The sequence below is a fragment of the Carcharodon carcharias genome, chromosome 5 (assembly GCF_017639515.1).
Source record: "Carcharodon carcharias isolate sCarCar2 chromosome 5, sCarCar2.pri, whole genome shotgun sequence".
Classification (NCBI taxonomy): domain Eukaryota; kingdom Metazoa; phylum Chordata; class Chondrichthyes; order Lamniformes; family Lamnidae; genus Carcharodon; species Carcharodon carcharias.
Genome location: NC_054471.1, coordinates 198,401,623 through 198,426,786, shown reverse-complemented (window position 1 = coordinate 198,426,786; position 25,164 = coordinate 198,401,623). Strand labels below are relative to the sequence as shown.

At 40.0% G+C, this 25,164-nt stretch overlaps 1 protein-coding gene across 3 annotated transcripts in view; it reads right to left on the bottom strand.

Moving 5' to 3' along the window:
• dnajc5ga (DnaJ (Hsp40) homolog, subfamily C, member 5 gamma a) overlaps positions 1 to 25,164 on the bottom strand; it is a 56,446-nt gene that overhangs the window by 8,072 nt on the left and 23,210 nt on the right. Inside the window, exon 5 of one of the 3 annotated variants that reach the window (XM_041187622.1) lies at positions 228 to 307. The exons of 1 other annotated variant lie outside the window; for it this stretch is intronic. In XM_041187622.1, the coding sequence (XP_041043556.1) occupies positions 234 to 307 (74 nt within the window). In that variant the 3' untranslated portion in view covers positions 228 to 233. The remainder of the gene's footprint in view (positions 1 to 227; positions 308 to 25,164) is intronic. One more of the 3 variants, XM_041187623.1, reaches the window with a different exon arrangement.

Here is a 25,164-nt window from a genome sequence, read left to right as displayed (position 1 = left end):
AAGAGGTAGTCTGAAGATTTCTATGTTATTTATCAAAACTGTTAACATGGTATAACAAGAGTAACCATTTTGATTACAAAGTTATTTGTGCAATGAGACTGCAAACAATCAGGAAGCTGATGGAGCATTTTTTAAGAGAAATGTTATGATTTATGAAGCAATCATTAGTTTGCAAGCTTGAGGACATTAGTGGTGACAAGAAATCAAAAACCCTCAAATTCTCTTACGAGTATTTACACCTGCTGTTTTTCATCAGCGTTTTCAAGGGCTGAACTAGGTGCTGGTTGGGCGATAACAACTGCTGCCCCTAATGAAAAAGCAACAAGAAAATTTTCAGACAAATGTTCTCGCTTCTGTTAGTTATTCAAGATACTGAAATGCTTTAACGATGAAGCAGCTTTGAGTCCATCCAATGATTAGCGTTGGGGACATGTTTGGTGCGTTCTCCTCACTATGGCTGGGATTTTCCATGCCCGCTGGCGTCGGGAGTGTTCGGTGTTGTGAGTGGACAATATGACACGATCGGTTTCACAGTTCATGATTGTCCGCTGGCAATCGGATGTTGGGAACCTAATTGTAACAAATCAGCATTTCATTATTAAGCCTGCCTGCCGGAACTGCAGCTCCCCCCGCCCCCCGCACCCCAACCTCGCAGGATCGTCTGCCCACATCAGCGGGAAAACACGATGATGTGCTTCCCAACAGCTGATAAGCGACGTGCACCTGGCAGGCTGCACTTCGCTCAGGACTTCAAGGTTTGTTTGCCTACCTTGATTCAGTCAGCACTTGCAGTCATCAGCGCCAGGCTTCACAAACAGCACCACATCACTTTAAGGGGGGGCTCACGGGTAGGTCTCTGCCTACCAGATCAGCCATATGTGGGTGGCTTTTCAATGGCTGGGGGGCAAGGTCTTGCTTGCCAACAGGGGAGAAGTGGCCTCAGGCAAGGGAAGAGGCTGCAGGGCAAGGGGTGTTCTGGGGAAGGAGAGTAACCAAGCCTGTGTGTCAGGGCACATGCTAATCTGTGCAAGTAGCCCCAAGAGGGTGAGGGCTGAGGAGGCAATCTCCAGAGGAGATGTGGCCAGATGTTGATGTGAGGGTGTGTGTGAGAGAGTGAGTGATGATGTCCCTTGAGCTGGCAGTGAGTGAATTTCAGTTTCAGTTTTAGCTAGTGTGCTCCAATGTCCAACAGACTACCAATGCTGAAACACAGCACATCCGTTGAAGATAACTTAAAAGAAAAATACTGCGGATGCTGGAAATCTGAAATAAAAACAAAGTGCTGGAAAAACTCAGCAAGTCTGGTAGCATCTGTGGGGAGAGCAACAGAGTTAAGATTTAGGGGTCCAACATGATTCTTCTTCAGAACTTTGGAAGATAAAAGCTTGTTAAGTTTACATTTTTGTCTTAAATACCAGAAGTACAGGGAAGCTTCACCAATACAAGCTTTGAGTATTCCCTTACTTAAGAGATTTATCAGCTGTTGAAATATGAAAATCTCAGCTAAAATAAAGTCCTGCAAAATGTGCCTGCCAGCAAAACTTGGCTGGAACAAACATTTCCCTATGATAGTTATCATATTGCAAACTTAAAAGATTGCAATTTGGAAAATCACAAAGCACTTCAATTTTCCATTTATTTATAGGACTGTTCTGTATTAATGATTTGAGCACTGAATTTACATATGATAAACAAAAATCAGAATCAGTCCAACAAATTTTATACAGGTTGCGTAAACCTTTGTCTAGTTTTGTAGGCTACTCACCCTTGCTTCACTACATATATATAATACCCCTTCACATTGGCTTTCCAGCAAAAGAAAATTTTATTAACAGAATTAATATCTGTTTACCCTATATATTATAAAACACAAACACAAGGTGAATTCATTAGATTGCTTAATAGGTTGCAAGGCACACAGAAATGACTTCTTCGGAGCTGAGTGAGGAGTAAATGTGATGGGATTTATATTGTTGAAGAGAAGGGGTGGAGCAAAATACAAGATCAGTGATAGGTAGGAGCTCAGGAGAGATTTAACAAAGATGTCATGACACAAGACAAAGAGTTGGTATGATAGTGTTAAAAAGTAAGGCAGGTGTTAATAGTGGCATAAAGCGCTGTTAGAAGAATGTGTTAATAGCAGAACAAGGGTCAGCGCTCTCAAAGCAAAACATGAGAACAAGTTGTTTTGGGTGGGTGGGGGAAAGAGGGTTGGGGAAAAAAATCAAAATGGAGGCGAGTTCATGGTCTGAAGTTGTTGAATTCAATGTTGAGTTCAGTAGGCTGTAAGGTGCCTCATCGAAAGATGAAGCGCTGTTCCTCCAGTTTGCGTTGGGCTTCACTGGGACATGGAAGCAGGCCGAGGACAGAAATCTGGGCATGGCAGCAAGATGTTGAATTGAAAGCGACAGGAAGGTCAGGGTTTTAAGTGAGTTAGAATCTTGCCTGCTATGTCCAGAGCATACTAGTACAAGAAAAAGAAGATAGGAATAGAGGGTATTGAGCAATTGGTGCCATTGTTTTTGGTAGATCTTAATTTCAGGTGGACAGATTGTTTTTATTTATGTCCTTCCTATCCAAAGTTCTGGAAAAGCTCAGCTGGTCTGGCAGCATCTGTAAAGAAAAAAAGTTAATTTTTTGAGTCCAATATGACTCTTTTTCGAATAGAAGACATATTCCTGTGACTTTAAGCAATCCAATCATATGACTTTGCAGCATGAACCCAGTCTGAGTCCATCTGAGGGTAAGGACAAGGGAAAGCAAAAGCAGATGCATTAAACCAAACTGCCAGGAACACGGCACACAGCAGCGTCCCCCCAAAAATTGAAATTCCCCAGAAAATTATGTGCCGCTGAATGCACAGTTGACATGGCAAAAGGAGGAGGCAAAACTGTGCCAGACTATAAAGTCTACGTGATTATCTCAAGCACACAAATGCAGTAGATAATTTTCACAGCTGTAAGAAATACTAGCAAAACAATAAAATATTTCTGAAAAGAAAGGATCCTGTTTGGCTTGAGATAAGAAAGGCTGCCTGACATTACAACATCTTATATTTTCAACAGTTCTCCAGGGCCCTAAAGGGTACTTGCTCTTGTTAGGAAATAGAGATAGTTTAAGTAAGTTATATTTGGTATTTGGTGTTAGGAATAAGTTTTAGTTTTAAGGTTTAAGTTTGGTTTGTACTTTTGTATCTGTGTGTTAAAAAAGGTTAAATTGAGATTTAGTTTCACTTTAAAAAATGCCTGTATTTCTAAAGAGAGTTTTACGACTCTGGCAGCTAAGTTAAACAAACAAGAGTAGAGAAACTGGGCTGTTGCCGAGCAACAGGGGTCCAGAGAGGCAGGTCTCTCCCACAGGCACAGAAAAAAAACTAAAGAAACAGTTTTGAGTTCAGTTTGAAGCCAGGAATCGAGAGAGACTGGACACTGGGAGAAGAAACTGCAGAGCAAGAGGTTTCTCAAAAGAACCAAAAAGGTCCCAAGGCCAAAGGAGTGAGACAGAAACAGGGGAAAGCCCCAGCAGACCTTCTAGTCAAAGGAAGGACAGGAGCCTGGGAAAGGTCCTGTTAAGTGAAGTCAAGAGTGAGTGGCAGAGAGAAAGGCTCCAAGCATCAGATTTAAAGAGACAAAAGCTACAGAAAGCAGATTTAAAGCGAGAACAATTTGCAAGAGGCAAGAAGGTCCAAAGGGATGACTGAAGTTCTGTAACTCTTTCCTATGTGCATGCGAAGCAGTGGTGTACAGATGACAGCTAAGTCAGTGAGAGAGAGTGCATAGAAGACAGCATGAATGCATGTGGTGACCCAGGTGAGAGGAAGATTGGAAGGAGAGTTCGACCCTGGAGGTGAACCCTTGTGGAAGGTGTCTCAGAGAAAGCTTCAGTTTGGCAGAAGATTCCAAAGCGAGGCCTTGAAGAGTAGAGATTGGAAACCCTTGTGTGAAAGACAGAGTTCAGTGAGACTGCTTGGCTCATGGTGGGACAAGTGTCTGGGGGGAATTGATGAGAGATCCACTGCATCTGGTTGAGGTGGCGTCTGTCACTTGGTTTCAGAGTGTGGTGTCTCTGACCACAGGGTGCCTATTGGTTTACAGGGACTGTGTACTTACTGTGAACATTAGAGTATAAGGTAGTTTTTGTAAGTTGCATTATCCTTACAAATCTACATATCTGTAAAGGCATAGTCGTGGGTGAAGGAGTATTGTAATATAGTTCATCTTTTCTTGTTAAATAAATGTTTTATTCTTTTGTTAAAAGTTCATTAGCTGATTCTGCTGACTCCGTTCAGCGGCTACTCTCCATGTGTCTGAACAAACAAATTAAAAGTTAGGTTCTATCAAGCTGGCTTCCACTCTGGGATCAGGCTCGTCCAGGGGTAACCATAGCTGGGATCATAACACTCTGATGTGGACTTTCAAGTCATTTCTGGCGACAACATTCAATTTTTCTGTTTTCCTAATTCTCTAAAGAATCTACTTCATAAACAATGCCCTTTTAGTTTGGCTTGTTGCTTTCAATGAGAAGTTACATAACCTGATACACTTTACATAATGCAAATACTAGGCATCAGAGTACAACCTCACCTTTATAAACGTTGTTTATCATCCATCCGCAATACCATCCCAGCGCATGCGCAAGAGGATGAGAGAGTGAATACACTGTGGAAACAAAGAGAAGCCACTTGGCCTCCCATTGATGGCTGCTCCTCCAATCAAGGACTGTTTCTCTCCTGAATTTGCTAATAAGCTTACTGATGAGCCCATTAGCAACTAACACAGGAGAGAAACAGCCCATCATTGGAGGAGCAGCTCCTTGCAGAATCTTACATTGAATTTACCCGTCGTTTGAACATTGATTCCTTGGGCCGGATGCAGAGACTTGGGGGGCCGGGTTGTGGCCCACAGGCCAAGGGTTAAATAAGCCTGTTATAGGATCTAAAACTATCCTTGTTTACAGCTGCCATGGGGACTAAATATTCAGGGTATGTGACTTTCTGAAAAGACAGGCAGGGAGGGAAGGGTGGTGGGGTAGTTTTGTTAGTATGAGATGGAATAAGTACGATAGCAAGAAATGATCTTGGATCGGAAGATGTGGAATCCATATGGGTGGAGGTAAGAAATAACAAAGGGAAGAAGACACCGGCAGTAGTGGTCTATAGGGCCCCTAACAATAGCGATGCTGTTGGACAGAGAATAAAGCAGGGAATGTAAAAAAGGCAGTATATTAATCATGGCTGACTTCAATCTTCAAGTAGATTGGGAAAACCAAATTGGCAGAGGTAGCCACGAGCAAGAATTCATAGAGTGCATTCAGGACAGTTTCCTAGAACAATATGTTATGCATCCAACCAGGGATCAGGCTATTTTGGATCTGGTAATGTGTACTGAGGCACGTTTAATAAATGATCTCAGAGTAAAAGATCCCCTAGGAAACAGAGACCATAACATGGTGGAATTTAGCATTCAGTTTGAGAGTGAGAAACTTAGATCAGATCTGTGCTAAGCTTGAAAAGGGATAATTGTAAAGGAATGAGGGCAAGGTTGGCTGGAGTGGACTGGGAAAGCAGTTTAGCAGAAAAGACGGTTGATGAACAATGGCAGATGTTTAAGAAAATAGTTCATAACTCTCAACAAAGATATATCCCGGTGAGGAAGAAGGTTGTAGGAGGGGGATAAACCAACCATGGTTAATCAAGAAAGTCAAGGATGGTATCAAAGTGAAAGAAAAAGCTTGCAATGTGGCAAAGGTTAGTGGTAGGCCAGAGGATTGGGAAAGTTATAAAAACCAACAGGGGAAGAGGACCAAAAAATAATAAAGAGGGAGAAAAATAAACTGAGAGTAAACTAGCAAGTAATATAAAAACAGACAGTGAGAGCTTCCTTAAATATATAAAAAGGAAGAGAGAGGCCAAAGTCAATATAGACCCCTTAGAGAATGAGGCTGGGGAAATAATAATGGGGAACCAAGAAATGGCAGAGGAGTTGAATAAATACTTTGCTTCAGTCTTCACAGTAGAAGACACTAATAGCATACCAAAAATACTAAATAATCAGGAGCTAAAGGATGGGGAGGAAATAAATACAATAACTATCACCAGAGAAAAAGTATTAGGGAAACTAATAGGGCTAAAGGCTGATAAGTCACCTGGTCCTGATGGGTTGCATCCTAGGATATTAAAGGAAATAGCTGCAGAGATAGTGGATGCACTGGTAGTAATCTTCCAAGAGTTCTTAGATTCTGGAAAAGTCCCAGTGGATTGGAAAACTGCCAATGTAACACCCTTATTCAAAAAGGGAGGGAGACAAAAAAAAAACAGGTAAATATAGGACAGTTAGTTTAACATCTATCAGTGGGAAAACGTTGGAGTCTATTATAAAGGATGCAATAGCAGAGCATTTAGAAATACATAATCTAATCAAGCAGAGTCAAGTAGGGGAAGTCATGCCTGACAAATTTATTAGAATTCTTTGAGGTAACAAGCAGGATAGATAAAGGGAAACCAGTAGATGTAATATATTTAGATTTCCAAAAGGTGTTTGATAAGGTTCCACACATTTGGCTACTTAATGAGATAAGAGCTCATGGTGTTGGGGGTAGCATATTTGTATGGATAGAGGGCTGGCTAACTAATAGACAACAGAGAGTTGGGTCAAGGGGGGCATTTTCAGGATGGCAACCTGTAACTAGTAAAGTGCCACAGGGATCAGTGCTGGGGCCACAATTATTTACAATATATATTAATACTTGGGGTTGAAGGAAATGAATGTACTATCACCAAGTTTGTGGATGACACAAAAATAGGTGGGAAGGCAAGTGGTGAGGATGACAGTCTACAGAGGGATATAGACAGGTTAAGTGAGCAGGCAAAAATGTAACAGATGGAATATAATGTGGGAAAGTGTGAGGTTATGCACTTTGGCAGGAGGAATAGAGAAGCTGAATATTATTTAAAAGGGGAAAGACTGAAGAAAGCTGCAGCACAAAGGGATTTGGGGGTCCTCGTGCATGCATTCCAAAAAGCTAGCATACAAGTTCAGCAGGTAATATTCGTGGCAAATGGAATGTTAGCCTTTATTTCCTTTATAAAGGGAATGGAGTAGAAAAATAGGGAAGTCTTGCTAAAACTATACAAGGCCTAGAATACTATACCACACCTAGAATACTGTGAAGTGCTTTGGCTCCCTTATCTAAGGAAAGATATATTGGTACTGGAGGCAGTCCAGAGAAAGTTCACTAGGTTGATCCTGGGGATGGAGGGATTTTCTTATGAAGAGAGGTTGAGTCGGTTGGGCCTGTACTCATTGGAGTTTAGAAGAACAAGAGGTGGCCTTATTGAAACATGTAAGATTCTTAGGTGGCTTGACAGGGTAGATGCTGAGAGGTTGTTTCCCTTGTGGGACAGTCAAGGATCAGAGGGCATAATCTCAGAGTAAGGGGGCGCCCAGTTGAAACAGAGAAGAGGAGGAATTTCTTCTGAGGGTAGTTAATCTGTGGAATTCTTTATCGCAGAGGGTTGCAGAAGCTGGGCCGTTAAGTATATTCAAGGCTGAGATTGACAGATTTTTAATCTGTGAGGGAATCGAGGGTTATGGGGAAAAGGCAGGAAAGTGCATTTGAGGAATATCAGATCAGCTATGATATCATTGAATGGCAGAGCAGACTTAACGGGCTGAATGGCCTACTACTGCTCCTATGTCTTATATTTAATATCTGCTCCGAAGAATTTTTGAGGGATCTTTTCTACTGGGTAACAGCAAACCTTTTAAAATTTAAGCATAGACAATCCATAAAGGAATCCATGATGGGATAAGAGGAGGTTTGCTCAGTGACCACGAGGGTTCAAGTTTTCCCACACTGGCTGGAGTAAATTAAAACTCTTCAAATTCAAATGGATTACAGCATCCCTTTTAGAGCCCTGGAAATCTTGGAACATCCTGGTAATCGGGTAACTCCAATAGGCTGAGATATTAAACAAGACCTGAAATTCTGGGGACAGCAGACAATAGCATCTCAAAAACCAACGTTATGAACATTTAAGTTCAAAACATATCATCTGGGTGTCCTGACCCTTATGTCACAAGGCTGTATTTTCACTTATCGACAAGAATTACAGTGGAGGATTAAATAAGTAATTTGAGCCGGCAAGATTGTCAAAACTGTTAACTGTCAATAGTAGGGCGAATCTGACATACACAATTGCAATCTATTAAGACTGCATTTATATGAAAAATCCAGAGGGATGTAAGCAGTGCATTTATTGTCCATCCTAGTTGACCCATGGTAATGACCTGCCTTCCTCAACCATTATAGCCCTTGTGATGATGGTGCTCTCGCATGATGCTGCTAATTTGCAAATTTGAAGCGAAGCAGTTTTGATTGTATATCAACACAAATGGAAGCATAGCTCAAAAGACCACTTTTGAGGAGCACAATTCTAATTCCAATTTCACGTAATATAAATCCAGCCTAAGACAAGTATCATGGATCTTCTGCTTTCTACTGGGAGAGATTTAAGAGGATGTTGCTGCTATTTGGGGCTGTCACATTTTGCAGGGACTGATGTGGAACTATGCTTTTACATTACCCACTAACCCAGGTCTCTCATGGGAAATCTGGTGTAAAAATCTATATAGCAGATATGAAAATCCTTTTCCTTTGCTCCTGGTTGGGTCATGTTGATGGCAGTGAAGCTCACAACAGTAGCTTGAACATGTTTAAGAAAAACGTTTGGGCAATGTTAAGTTCTAAAATTTCCTCAGTTTTTGAAAATGTTTTTATGATGGAATCTTAGACTGATGCACGAAGGATGGATTTGCCCAGGACCTGGGTTATCCAGCTTATTTCCCTGTTCTTTCCCCATAGCCCTGTGAATTTGTTCCCTTCAAATATTTATCCAATTCCTTTTAATCATTACTCCTCATCCCTGGTACCATTCTAGTAAATCACTTCTGTATCCTTCTTATAGTGCCCAGACTTGAACACAAAACAGAAGCTGACACCTAAGCAGAGTTTTATAATGGTCTTGGGTAATGTCCTTGCTTTTGCATTCTATGCTTCTACGGATAAAGCAATCGGGGTCCTTGGCTTTATTAATAGCCTTTTCAACTTATCCTGCTACCTCAAACATTTGTGTAAGTGCAGCCCTAGGTGTCTCTGCATTAAACTGCCTCTGTCATGTGCCTGCCCATTTCAATAGCCTGTGTATATTCTACTGAAGTTCACTACATTTCCAAGTTGTCATCCGCAACTTTGAAATTATGCCCTTTATACACAAGTCTGTGTCAGTAAAATATATCAAAAAGATCACTAGACCCAATATCTGGGGAACAACACTATTCACTTCAAAAACAACCATTCAGCACCATTCTCTGATTTCTTTCCCTTAGCTATTTTTTTCTAAATTGCCATTGTCCCCTTATTCCCATGGACTTTAACTTTGCTAACATCTCTATTATTGTTACTTCATCAGATGCCTTAATCACATTTCTCTCATCACCCCTCTCTGTGACTTCAAAGAACTGGATCAAGTTCATCAAATGTGATTTGCGTTCAATAATCAGTGCATATACCTTCCCAAATTTCAATTAGCTTACCCTGGATTATTGTCTCCAAAAAACATTTCCCATCACTGATGTTAAGCTGCCTGGTCTACAGTTGCTGGGTTTAGCCCTCTCTCTTGTTTTCAAAAGGTGCAACATTTTACTCTGTATATGATTTGTGGTAATGGGTGCCCTGTCTCTGAGGACAGTGCAGTGCTAATATTGTTTGGGCATTACAATTGAAGCCAGGACTTCCTCCCATACATCATGAAGACTTTGAATTCAAGATCAAAGAAATTTATGTGCCCATCTACTAGATTAATCAATCAACAGCAATTAAAGTTCTCATGAGTTCAATCTGTTAAAGGAGTAGTTAGAAAATAGGCATTAATCTGAAGTACTACATTAAAGAAGCAAGTCAAAGGGAGCACTTTTTGTTCAATGTAATTTTTCATTTTACTTTTATTTACATTTACTTTTCATTTTATTTCATTACAAGCCCACTGATTCCCACAGCTACCTCAACGACAGTTCCTCACACCCTGCTTCTTGTAAGGGCTCCATCCCATTCTCTTAGTTCCTTCGCCTCCATCACATCTGTTCGAATGATGCCACTTTCCAAAACAGTGCTTCTGATATGTCTTCCTTCTTCCTTAACTGAGGTTGTCCACCCACTGTGGTTGACAGTGACAGTGATGCCTGGTTGACAGGGCCCTCAACCGTGTCCGACCCATCTCCTGCGCCTCACCCCTCACACCTTCCTCTCCCTCCCAGAAACATGACAGGGTCCCTCGTGTCCTCATTTTTCACTCCACCAGCCTCCGCATTCAAAGGATCATCCTCCGCCATTTCTGCCTACTCCAGTACAATAGGCAACCTCCAGTTACTGCAACTAGACTCAATATCATTTTGAATTATGTAATCAATATCTTTCCAGATTTAAGCTATAAGGTTGTTGCTTTATTGAAGATGATATTTCTATACATATATCATGTATAGCTAAATGTGTCTTTTGCAACAAATAGGTTTGTGTGACTGCAATAGCTTTTCCAAATCACTGACACTGCTTGGAAGGTAACTCAATATTTCATTTAAATTTTCAAGCACCCTCTCATTATCCAGTTTGATTAGAGGAAAATCAATTTCAGAGACCTGCACTTGTACTTCTTTCTCATCATCCACCGTCACTAATATCTCTTTTTGTTCCTCTTCCCTGTCAGTGTTTTTTAAGCATATTTACATGACACACCCTCTGCTTCTTTCTTCTAGCTGGAGTATTTATTAAATAATTCACTCCGTTCAATTTCTTTTCAATCTTGTAAGGCCCTTTAACTCTTGCATTTAATGAATCACCTAGTACTGGTAACAAAACTAGTACTTTCTCTCCAGAAACAAAGCTGCGTGTTTTATCTTATCTGCTTTCACTTTCATTTGCTGTGATGTTTTTAAATGCTCCCTGGCCAATTCACATGCTCTATTCAATCTTTCCCTGAAATTTGATATGTAATCCAGGAGAATGGTTTCTGAATTTTGACCCACCAATTTCTCCTGAATCAATTTCAGTGGTCCCCTTACTTCATGACCATAAATTAGTTCAAAAGGGCTAAAACCAGTCGATGCATCAGGAGCAACTCTAACAGCAACAAATAAAAATGAAATTCCTGTATCCCAATCCTGCACATAATCCTGACAGTATGCTATTACCATAGTTTTTAAAGTTTGATGCCATCTTTCCAAAGCTCCTAGTGACTCCGGATGATAAGGTGTTGACTTAAACTGTTTTATTCCCAAACTGTTCATTACTTCCTTAAAGAGCTGTGACATGAAATTTGACCCCTGATCTGATTGTATTTCTTTAGGTAAACTATACCTTGAAAAAAAATTTAATTAACTCCTCCACAATCATCTTAGTTGTATTTTTTCTTAAAGGTATCACTTCAGGAAACCTGGTAGACACATTCATTGTCAGTAAATTCTGATTTCCACTTTTAATCTTAGGGATGGGTCCTACACAATCATGAACCTGGTAAAAAGGTTCTTCAAATGCTGGTATTGGATCTGAAGGCGTCGGCTTAATCTAAGCTTGTGGTTTTTCTGCTGTTTGACATGTATAACAGGTTCTACAGAATTTGACTAGATCCCTATGCAATCCTGGTCAAAAAAAGCCTCAATCTTTTCCTGTGTTTTCCTAATTCCTAAATGTCCCCCTGTTGGAATTGCATGAGCAATCCTCAGAATCTCATTTCTATTCCCCAATGGAATAACAATCTGATGCGCCTCCCTCCAGCTTTCATTTGCTGAGACATGATCCGACCTTCACTTTCTCATCAAAATATCTTCCCAAACATAACAAAATATGGGAACACATTTTGCTTCTGTTTCTGAATAAGCTTTCTGATATAACTGTTTTAAATGCAAATCATTTTTCTGAAACTCCACTAACTGAGTTAAACATTTCAGTTGAATTTTCCTGTATTCCTTCCTCCTGAACAATGTTATCAAATACAGTGCCAGCTAACTGGATTTCAACACCTTCCTTCTTGCCTTTGAACTGCCTGCTTGTTTCGTCTTGTCCTTCCCTATGAGCCTTTATCTCGTTACAACACAATCAGGAAACAATTCAGGATGTTCCTTCTGTAACACGTCTGTTGAAAACACTTCTACAGGCTTTTCTTCATTCATTCAGGGGATGCGGGCTTTGCTGGCTGGGCCAGCATTTATCGACCATCCCTAGTTACCCTTGAGAAGGTGGTGGTGAGCTGCCTTCTTGAACTGCTGCAGTCCATGTGGTGTAGGTATACCCATAGTGCTGTTAGGTAGTTCCAGGATTTGGACCCAGTGACAATGAAGGAACGGCAATATATTTCCAAGTCAGGATGGTGAGTGGCTTGGAGGGGAGCTTCCAGGTGGCGGTGTTCCCATCTATCTATTGCCCTTGTCCTTCTAGATAGTAGTGGTAGTGGGTTGGAAGGTGCTAAGCAGCCTTGGTGAATTCCTGCAGTGCATCTTGTTGATAGTATACACTGCTGCTACTGTGCATCAGTGGTGGAGGGGGGGAATGTTTGTGGATGGGGTGCCCATCAAGCGGGCCTGCTTTGTCCTGGATGGTGTCAAGCTTCTTGAGTGTTGTGGGTGCTGCACTCATCCAGGCCAAGTGGGGCGTATTCCATCAAACTCTTGACTTGTGCCTTGTAGATGGTGTACAGGCTTTGGGGAGTCAGGAGGTGAGTTACTCATTGTATTATTCCTAGCCTCTGGCCCGCTGTTGTAGCCACAGTATTTATGTGGTTAGTTCAGTTCAGTTTCTGGTCAATGGTAACCCCCAGGATGTTGATAGTGGGGGATTCAGTGATGGTAATTTCATTAAACATTGAGGAGCGATGGCTGGATTCCCTCTTGTAGGAGGACACTACCCTGAGGAACTCCTGCAGTGATGTCCTGGAGCTGAGATGACTGGCCTCCAACAACCACAACTATCTTGCTTTGTACTAGGTATGACTCCAACCAGCGGAGAGTTTTTCCCGATTCCCATTGACTCCAGTTTTGCTAGGGCTCCTTGATGCTACACTCGGTCAAATGCTGCCTTGGTGTCAAGGGCAGTCACTCTCACCTCACCTCAGGAATTCAGCTCTTTTGCCTATGTTTGAACCAAGGCTGTAATGAGGTCAGGAGCTGAGTGGCCTTGGCAGACCCCAAACAGGGCATCAGTGAGCAGGTAATTGCTTAGGAAGTGCTGCTTGATAACACTGTTGCTGAGCCCTTCCATTAATTTACTGATGATGGAGAGTAGAGTGATATGGTAGTAATTGGTCTGGTTAGATTTGTCCTGCTTTGTGTGTACAGGACATACCTGGGCAATTTTTCACATAGCCGGGTAGATGGCTATAAATTGAAAGGAGAATGTGCAACAAGACCTGGGTGTCCTTGTACATCAGTCGCTGAAGGTAAGCATGCAGATGCAGCAGGTGGTAAAGAAGGCAAATGGTATGTTGGCCTTCATAGCCAGAGGATTCAAGTACAAGAACAGGGATGTCTTGCTGCAATTGTACAGAGCCATGGTGAGACCAACCTGGAATAGTGTGTGCAGTTTTAGTCTCCTTATCTGAGGAAGGATGTACTTGCTATAGAGGGAGTGCAGTGAAGGTTTACCCGACTGATTCCTGGGATGGCGGGACTGACATATGAGGAGAGACTGAGTTGATTAGGATTATATTCGCTGGAGTTCAAAAGAATGAAGGGGGATCTCGTAGAAACCTATAAAATTCTAACAAGACTAGACAGGGTAGATGCAGGAAGGATGTTCCCAATGGTGGGGGAATCCAGAACCAGGGTCACAGTCTGAGGATATGGGGTAGACCATTTAGGACCAAGATGAGGAGAAATTTCTTCACCCAGAGAGTGTGAGCCTGTAGAATTCATTACCACAGAAAGTAGTTGAGACCAAAACATTAAGATAAAAGCAAAAAATCTGCGGATGCTGGAAATCCAAAACAAAAACAAAAATACCTGGAAAAACTCAGCAGGTCTGACAGCATCTGCAGCGAGGAATACAGTTAATGCTTCGAGTCCAAATGACTCTTCATCAGAACTAAGAAAAAATAGAAGAGTTAAAAAAAGCTGGTTTAGAGGGGGGGCGGTGGGATAGGTAGAGCTGGATAGAGGGCCAGTGATAGGTGGAGATTGCCAAAAGATGTCATAGACAAAAGGACAAAGAGGTGTTGATATGGTGACATTAGCTCACTGAGGAAAGAAATATGGCTGTGAAAGCGAGTTTTAGTAAACACCTTGTCAAACACCAGGAGAGAAATGAAAATCAAAGAAGGTGAACAAGGCAAAAGAAAGTCGGAAATCCTTGTATGCTTTCAAGGAGGAGTTAGATATGGCTCTTGAGGCGAAAGGAATCAAAGGGTATGGGGAGAAAGCGGGAGCAGACTACTGAGTTGGATGATCAGCCATGATCATAATGAATGGCGGAGCAGGCTCAAAGGGCCGAATGGCCTACTCCTGCTCCTAGTTTCTATGCCAGTGTTGTAACTGTACTGGAACAGTTTGGCTAGGGGCATGGCAAGTTCTGGCGCACAAGTCTTCACAGCACCTAATGGATGACCAGTCTTGAGTTGCTAAATCTGTTTTAGCATAGTGGTAATGGCGCACAACATGATGGAGGGTATCCTCAATGTGAAGTCAGAACTTGGTCTCCACAACAACTGCGCAGTAGTCACACCTACTGATACCGTCATGGACAGATACATCTTCGGCAGGTAGATTGGTGAGGATGAGGTAAAGTATGTTTTTCCTTCTTGTTGGTTCCCTCAGCACCTGCCGCAGACCTAATCTAATAGGACTTGGCGCTTCTGAGCGACTCTTGGGGTATGGACATTTATGTCCCCCACCCAGAGTACATTCTGTGCCCTTGTCAACCTCAGCGCTTCCTCCAAGTCATGTTCAACATGGAGGACCACTGGTTCATCAGCTGAGGGAGGGCGGTACGTGGCAATCAGCAGGTTTCCTTGCCGATGTTTGACCTGATGCCATGAGACTTCATGGGGTCCGGAGGCGATGTTGGGGACTCCCAGGGCAACTCCCTCCTGACTGCATACCACTGTGCCACCACCTCTGCTGGGTCTGTCCTACCGGTGGGTCAGGACGTTCCCAGGGATGGTGATGGTGGTGTCTGAGACATTTTCTGTAAGGTATGATTCCGTGAGGATGATTATGTCAGGCTGTTGCTTGATTAGTCTGTGAGACAGCTCTCCTAGTTTTGGCTCTAGCCCCCAGAAGTTAGTAAGGAGGCTTTGCAGGGTCGACAAGGCTGGGTTTGGCGTTGTTGCTTCCAGTGCCTAGGTCGATGCTGGGTGGTCCGTCCAGATTCATGCCTTTTTTGTGACCTTGTAGCAGTTTGTTACAATTGAGTGGCTTGGTAGGCCACTTCAGAGGGCATTTGAGAGTCAACCACATTGCTGCGAGTCTGCAGTCATGTGTAGACCAGACCAGGTAAGGACAGCAGATTTCCTTCCCTACAGGACATTAGTGAACCAGATGAGTTTTTACAACAATCGACAATGGTTTCATGGTCATCATTAGAATTTTAATTCCAGATTTTTATGGAATTCAAATGCCACCATCTGCTCAACTGCTATAGGCATCACCCACATTTGTGATCCAGTTATATCATTACTCAGAATAAACTGAACACCTGCAATGGGCAATATTTTCCACCACTCCAACTATAACTTCACCTGCCTTCCATTTGTTTTTTAAATTTACCTTCCACAATGGAAAGATTTAGCATCTCCATGAACTCCACTTGTTTTTACCTGCTCCTGCAATACTCCCTTTGAGCAACAAGTATCACTATCCCACAACATTAAGGATTGACGAGCCCATTGTCTCTTAAAATTTTTAAGATCTTTACCTACTCCAACCTGTACACGTGGAAAGGCTTTCCCTTCACACACAGTGTTTAAACATTTCTGCAACATTTAAACATTTACTCAGAATTCTCTTGAGTAAACTGTGAACACATCCTGCTTCTTTACCTTTTACTGATTCTCTGTTTCACCTGTACACAAACCACTGGTTTCTCTTGTGCCTGAACCTATGTTCAGTGCTTTTACCTCCAGGGCTTTTCTGTACCCCAACAATTCCAACATATTTTTCCTGCAATCTCCAACACACTGACTTTGTGTGCTCCACTTAATTACAATGAAAACACCTTAATTTTCGAATGTCATTTCTACCTTCAGTACCTTCATTTTTATTGAGAAAAAACTTCTTAGGAACTTCCAGATACTCCTCCTCTTCCCTAACCACCTACCTACCTTTCACCTTCCCACTTTTTATCCTTTACCAATTTGAAAGGGTGACAGAGAAAAGGTTTAGCTCCATGAACTAACTCAATCCATCAGTTATCTCTGCTGCTTGTCTTACAGAATCAACTCCCTGTTCCTCTGCATGAGTTCTCATGACCGAAGGAATTGAATCTTTAAATTCTTCCAAAAAAATTACTTCCTTAAGAACTACATATGTCGTCTCTAATTTTAACACCCTATCCATGGTCAAAATTATTTTGTTTTACTCTTTCAAACTCAATATAAGTTTTCCCGGGTTGTTTTCTCATATTCCTAAATTTCTGCTTGTACACTTCAGGAATACTTCATGCACACTCAAAATAGCTTTTATCACAGCATCATAATTCACTGACATTTCTTCTGATAGCGAATCACATACCTCAAGCGCCCTACCTAACAACTTAGACTGTAATAATAATGTCCAGTTTTCCTGTGGCCATTTCACCTGTTTAGCTAGCTTCTCAAATGAAATAAAGAATGCTTCAATGTCTTTTTCCTCAAACTTTGGAAGAGCTTGTACAAATTTAAACATATCCCCACTGGGTTCTACTCTAGAAATAAATCCTTCCTCACCTACTGGCATCTCTTTTCTAACTGCCAACATTTTCAGTTGGAATTCTCTCTTTCTCTCTTTCCTCCTTCTCTATCTTCACAATACATATTGCTGCCCTTTGCTTCTAATTCAAGTTTTTCATTTGCAACTTAAGTTTCACTACCTCCACTGTGGCTCATTAGTGCCTGTTTTCACTTCCAACTGTAGATGCTGTGCTATACTTTCAATTATATCTATCTGCTTTCCTAACACCCTCAGGGAACCCCAACTTTAACTTATCTGCCAACTCTGTTAACTTACTTTTGGTTATTTTCTCCAACTCAGAGTTATCTCTTCTTTCCCAGACAAGTCTTAGCAATTGCCAAAGCCACCTTGCAGTCTCACCACTTAAAATATCTCATCAACTCCTGAATTCAAAGTGCTTCTCGTACTCATAACCTTAAGATGCACCAATTCCAAACCAATCAAGGCATTAGAAATATTTTTATTCCCGGCAAGAGCCCCTAATTGTTATGTCCCAGCAGTTGGTAAAGCTGAGTTATTTAAAAATCTCAGAGGGAAGCTTTAAACAATTGTCATAATTGCCATTAAGTGGTATGTTTGAGATGCAACTCTAAATTCAGGAATCAGGCCACCAGTTTGAGGGGTTTTATATCAAAATACATGAGACATTTATTGATTTACGCAAGTTAAATATATACACATGGCTACAAATTACTACTATCACATTAACAAATTCCCAAACTAATCTTCATTCAGGCAACAGCACTCAGACTTTAACCAGAAACCAAGCAAAGCATTTTCACCTTACAAATTCAAAATGAGGTTCCTCCCACTTTGCCCTCCACACACAAAATTGCTATCAGTTATATCCAGTACATTTCAGTGAATGTACATTCTCATTGTATCACTAGCCTCTTTGAACTCCACCTCTTGTAACAATAAAACACCTTTCACAGTATCAATTTTATTAGTAATATAAACATATTGCACGGTCTCTGTTTGCTAGGTGCCAGATTTCACCTCACTTCTTGAATGCGCTATTAAAAAAATGCAAATGCACTCCACCTCTCTTACATCTCAAAACTAGTGCACAAAACACCCAGGCTAGCTGGCTTTAATCCAATTAAGATGGACCCACAGACTAAACCTCTATTTTAAAAGAAAAATATTTTCCAATACATATTAATAGCTTCATGGCAAAGGCTCTGCCTCAATCACCTTTTGAGAGAGTGAATTCCAAAGTCTCTCAACCCTCAGAAAAAAACTTTCCTCATCTGTCTTAAATGGGTGACTCATTTTTAAACAGTGAATCCTCATCCTAGATTCTCCCACAAGAGGAAACACCCTTTCCACATCCACCCTGCCAAGTCCCCTCAGGATTTAGTATGTTTCAATCAAGTCACCTCTTACTCCTCTAAAGTCCAGCATAGCCTGTCCAGTCTTTTCTAAGCACATACATATTGAATGATTAAATCCACACAAAAATTCTGAGAAATTTAAATAAATTGCCAAAAGTCAACTCAACTGGAATAAACCTAACCAACTGCATTAAGAGTTAATGCTGACTCTTAAAATAAAGTGCATGTTATAGAAAAAAAGGCATTGGCAGCAATGTATGAATTGTACATGTCATTTTCACAGTTGTCCTGAAAATCTAAGAACTCTTTGGTGGCGTCAGGCTCAAAATTGCTTGAAAACCAAGGGCTGAGTGCTGTATACTTAATTAGGTGAAAGCTGAAGCTTGAACTAATTCACTGCACAGTCCAATTATCACACATTTCACTGAATGTAAACCTAAAGTGGCTTTCAATTCTAGAATATGGAGTAACCAGGCCTTCAGATTTTTTGTTCTTTGAACCATTGAGAAAAGGTATGCCTAATGTCATTACCAATGTCAAAATGATAAATGCTGCACTTATAAAATATCTTGCGATAAATCAGAGAATTGTTATGACGCAGGAGGAAATTTAGCCCATCATGCATGCACCGGCTCTCCAAATGAACTCACCATTGCCAATCACCCACCTTCATCCCATAACTCTGCACATCCTTCCTCATCAGATAACAGTCTAAATTCCCTCTTGAAAGCTTCACTAGAACCTGTCTCCAGCACACACTCAGTGTACGCCAAACCCTAAATACTCACTGTGTAAAGTTTCTCCTCATATCACTTTTGCTTCTTTTACTAACTAATTACTTTAAATCTGTGCCCTCTAGTTCTCAATCCTTCCACAAGTGGGAACAGTTTCTCTCTACGTACTGTGTCCAGACCGCTCATGATTTTGAATACCTCTATCAAATTTCCTCTCAGCCTTCTTTTCTCCAAGGGAAAAAAAAGAGTCCTAACGCCTCCAAACTATCTTCATAACTGAAATTCTTCATCCCTGGATCCATTCCCATGAATCTTTTCCACACCCTCTCTAATGCTTTCACATCCTTCCTAAAGTGCAGCACCCAGAACTGGATGCAATGTTACAGCTGAGGCTGAACTAATACAAATTTAACATAACCTCCATGCTCTTGTACTCTATGCCCCTATTAATTAAGCCCAGATCATTGTATGCTTTATTAACTGCTCTTTCAAGTTGTCCTGCCATCTTGAATGATTTATGCACATATACATCCATGTTTTTCTGTTTCTGCACCCCTTTGTTATGGCACAGGAGATGGTAAACGTTGGGCTGCTCAAATCCCAGAGGGAAACTCAAAACAACTGCCAAAACTGTTTTGCGATTTGTATTTTTTATTTCAAGACGCGTGCCTTGAATTCAGTAGTAATAAGTCCAGAGTCTGAAGAGGGTTTTTAAAAAACTAAATTAAATATTTATTAATAAAAGAATTGAAGCACATATATAGATCTACAAATTACTATCATAACTCCTCACTACCCAAATTCATCTAACTCCCAGTTACATCTCCATTAAGGCTACAGTAAAAAACAAAAACATAAGATATCTTGGACAGGGATATTCACCGTGAATTCTCTTAGCTTCAATTCCTGGAGACAGCAGCTTGGTACATAGAGGCTGGAGGCTTTTCACACTTGGTGGATCCTAGAAGTCCTTCCTCTTACACCTAACCTCATCATCTTTATACAGGTTTCTCCCATTTTAATGTAAGTCCCATTGTTCCAATATATCTTTGGAACTTTACTTTTTTCATAATATAAATCTGTCATAGTACTCATTATCAGTAATCTTTGGGAAAAATAAACACATTGTTTGGCTAAGCCTCTGTTGGCTAGGTATAACACCATCTCTTTGAAATTTATCTAAAAATGCAAATGTTCACACTTCCCATTCTAAAACTTCAAACACATTTACATGTTTAGCATTGCAAAGCAAGCGTCTCTTTTGATACATCAAAGCACCCAGACCAACTGTGTTCAATTCAATTAAATCCCCAAATACACACATAGGGAAACTAATCCAAACCCCACTATTAATCTATCTTTACAATAAATCACAACAATATTACGATTATTTTTTTCATAACACCCCTTTAGAGTTGCACCCTTTATTTTATAATGTCTCTCCATGTTCTTTCTACCAAAATGAATCACTTCACATTTCGCCACATTGAACTTCACCTGCCTGCCCATTCCACCAACTTGTATATGTCCCCTTTGAAGTTCTACACTACCCTCCTCACAGTTCACAATGCTTCCAACTTTTGTATTATCCATAAACTTTGAAATTGTGTCCCGTACATCAAGGTCTAGGTCATTAATATATCAGGAAAAGCAAGGGTTTCAACACTGACCCCTGGGAACTTCACTACAAACCTTCCTCCAGCACGTAAAACATCATTAACCATTACTGATTCTTGTCGCTCAGCTAATTTCATATCCATGTTGCTACTGCACCTTTTATTCCATAACTATAACCTTGCTCACAATTAAATATCAAAATATTTCCTTTGTCTACACTGCACCTTCAGGAACAGATAGTTAAATATTGGTTGGAGTTGGAGCAGTCTGTAGCAGTTTTCAGCTTCATGATTCTGAACTATTAAGATGCAGTAAAAAAAATTCAGTTCAGATCCTGTCTTTTACATCAAAAGGATCAAGTGGTCGTCACATGTTGCTTGGAATCAGGCTATTTGGTCCAACTGGTTTACATCAATATTTATACTCCACCTGAGCTGCCTCCAATTCCAAGAGCTTCTTCCTATCTTAATCTCTGCACCAGTCAATTTTCTTCTTCCTGATGTATCCATCAGCCCCCTTTCAATGCATCAATGCCATTTGTGGCAATCACTACATGTGGTAGCAAGTTCTATTGTGTAAAGAAATTCATACTGAATTCTCTGATTGGTTAGTGACTTATATTTATGCCCCCATTAAAACTGAGTTGGATAGATTTTCATAATCCAAAGGTATTAAGGGACACAGGGCAAAAGTGGGATATGGAGATAGGTCACATTGAATGACAGAACAGGTTTGAGGAGCAGAATGGTCTACTTCTGCTCTTATCTTCCAAGAAATAATGGCTTTCATGTTCCTCCTACAATAATAAACCTTTCAGTTAGCTACAGTAAACTTCATATGTCATTTATCCAGTTCTGTCCTCAACATTAAGGTACACTCCCTCCCAATTTGGTATCAGCTGCAACTTTCAAAGGGTGGAGCAATGAGAAATTTCTCAGCTGGGAAATGGTGTTCCAATGGAATCTGTGCTGGGAAACTATTACTCAGCAGATAAATAGAATTCTATGTAATTTATTTCATGAGCAACAGTAATGCCAGCACAGATTCCTGTGGAACACCACTTCCCACCAGTCTAAGAAACTTCACTTAGCTTACCTTTGCCTACCTTTTGTTTTCTGTTTTGTGGATAGTTTTCAATCTAATCTGTTGCCTGGTATCTGTTTCCACAGACACTGATCATGTGTAGCACCTTGTCAGATTCTTCACCAGAACAATCATGACCTGAAACACCCATTTTATCTCCACAGATGCTGCCTGACTTGAATATTTCCAGCACTTTCTGTTGTTATTTCAGATTTCTAGCATCTGGGGTATACTGCTTTTGCTAAATCATTTGATGCTTAGCCCTTTTACCCTTTCAAAAAAAAGAGTTGGATAAAATGTCGAGTGGAAGCAGGATTTGAAATCAATATAGATGGGTATAAAATGAGATTGAATAGTTCATGGGACATAATAGTCCTCCATCACTGAGGTCAGGGGGAGAGGGGAAAAGAGAAATAATGACAGGCCAAAGTTGAATAATGAGATACAAAAAGAGGAGAAAATTTTCATTCACTTGGCACGTTTCATTTCCTCAGAACATCCCAAAGTATTTCATAGGTAAGTAATTAGTTTTGAGATGCACAATTTTGTCCCATTGCCTTTGGGGATCAAATAGTATTCTTGCAGATATTTCCCTAGGAGATTTAATTGTCTAGTGATTGCAAAGACCTTTGTATTGTATGTTAAATGTATTAATTGCACAAAGTTCAAATTACTGGAACCCCTCATGAGGAAAGTTAGTACATTGAGATACCACACCTGTTATTAGATGGAATTGAAATACAAAATAATATTGTTATATTTTGTACAAAAACAGCCTAAAGTTCAAATTTTATTTAAACCGAATTTGATGAGGTCAACCATGACAAAGTACATTTGAAATTGGCAAAATTTAATAAATGGCAGGGTAAGCCATGATATACAGTTTGACCATACAAACTAGTGTATTCTTAGAGAAAGTAAGTACAATAAAATGGCATTGTATAATTGGGAATTATGCAATCATTGCACAATGACTGCTAGCTAACGGTTTTGGAAGCTGCTGAAACTCCTGATGAGTAGTATCGCTGCTTGGCCCTTTGTTGTAACAAAGGGTAATATTAAAAAGATAATTTGGTTGGAGACAATCTAGCTATTTCAGACTGTTCCAATAGCAGTGTAAACAAATCGAGCAGACCACATGACATGTTAGGATCAGTACTCAAAGGGTTAAATGAAATCCATGGGATTTTTTTTAATGTTATTTTCTCTTTCCATGAAAAGTGGCCATTTTTAACGTTTGTGGATCAATAGTTTGTTTCTTAGAATCACAGGAATATTATCTTTTGGCATGAGCCATGTCAAACAATGACTATATTCTGTTAGTTTATCTACTGTTACTCTAACAGCAGCCTTACTGAGTTAAGATTTATGTTTTTTGAGCTTGAGTCTTTTTACACAGAGAGACATTGACCGATTGAGAAATCCAATAAAATCCATAATGTGCAGTTCAATACAACTGCGTTGAAATACTGCTTGAAAAGCATAGCCCAATTCAAATTCAAATATAGTATACTGCCTGTTTGAAGCACCTCCATAAAGAGGAGAGAAGCGCACAAAGTACAGTTCTACTTGTCTCAAAATGTTGAGAGCCATTCTAATTTTGCCAATCATAAGTGGTTTGCCAACTAATAAGTGAAATATTTAAACTTTTTCAATAATTTCCACTCTATAAAAGGACAGTTATGAATTATAGTCTGCACAAAATGTTTACTGATGTGGCAGAGTGCAGCTATTTAAGAGGCCTTTACATGCCTCAGAGCGAGCAAGATGGTGCTGTGCACATGGAAACCCACTTGAGGGCACAGAATCAAAAAGCCATTTAGAATAAAGTTCACTTTCTCAAATTCAGAGGGATAAAACTGAAAAGGCAAATATGTCCTTCTCAAAAAGGTAGTAAAGAGTAAATTATACAATACTGACTACTTTGATTTAGTCCATATTACACAATTTCTATCTGCAGATTGATTATTAAGTACAAACTGCTGAGCAAAGAGCCAAAACTTCATTCAAATGACTTTTAATTCAAGATTGGGATATTCAACAGACTCAAGCAATATTTTTCAGCAATTTAATCCAATAAAATTGTACTATCATATCGTTCTTTCCTTATAACACGATCGGATTCAATAGACATGGTTAACAATTTAAACAAAGCAATGGATCAAATAGAGGCCAACATGATCGAGTATCAAATTTAAAAGATAAAACCTGGAATTTGAGGTTACAATCATTAAGATTTTGTGACAATACTAAATTTGAGTCACCTTATATGCCCAACTGATCCAAGAGTGATGCCAGTCCATTCAAAACCATATACCTAATAACAACTGCTGCTCCCATAATGTGGTCTATATATAAATAACACATTTTAAACTAGTACACTGTGCTACTTTCTAAAAAGTTTAGTCTTATATCATGGGAATGAAGCAAATTTTATATTTTTGGTAAACATTTGTACTCATCCATGGGTGAGGAAATTGAACATACCTATTTTTGACACAGAGCATATGCATTAAATTAGGAGGAAGTTACAAGAGAGAATAATTAAACTCCACCTTTCTACATCAGTTCTTACTATATATTGCATGAGTTACACATCTCAACTGGTATATCAAGACCTGTTGTGGCTATGGTCAAAGATTAAGTACTAGACCATGTAGTGGTCTTTGACTGAAAATAAAATCTGCACTTTATTGGTCTCGAAGCACAAGTTTGTTCCTTGACCAAATACTTGGAAATCAGAAAAAAATGAATGGGCCAAACAATTGAAATTTAGAAACAGCTTGGCACAAATCACAGTGCCATTTATTATTTGATAAATATACTGAAACAAATAGCACCTCAAAGTTATAGAGTCACTTTCTGTGGTAGAGTGCACCAATTGTTGCTCAAACAATTGTCTCAGCCAATTATAACAATGGAGATTTTCCGAATCTGAAATTTAGGAATTCTGATACAAGGACAATTTGAGACTGGGACCCTCTTTTAACTTAGTCCCACATGATGCTTACACTGGGTGGCAAAAATGAAACCTGAGAGGTTTGAAACAATGTTACACCAATGTTCAAAAATATAATTCCAACAATGATCAAACTAAAACTTATTCAACTAAATGGAGTGACAAAATGTTTCTCTGAAGTATTTTCAAGTAGGAATTATACAATTTTCCTTTGATTGGTCCCCTTCAATTATTTTACAAAACAGGTTATTTATTCCTTACTCCAGTTTTCTGCTGCTACTCACCTCCCTCAAACTTGGTACATTCAATAGTGGCTAGCAACGAAAACATTGCTTTCAATTCTTCTGAGCTAATATTATTTCAAAAAAAATCGAGTCTTATTTTCTCATAATTGTACATCTAATGCTAGCAAGAGCATAAGTTAACGGAAAACAATTTTGCCACATACTATTCAACAAATTCAGTCA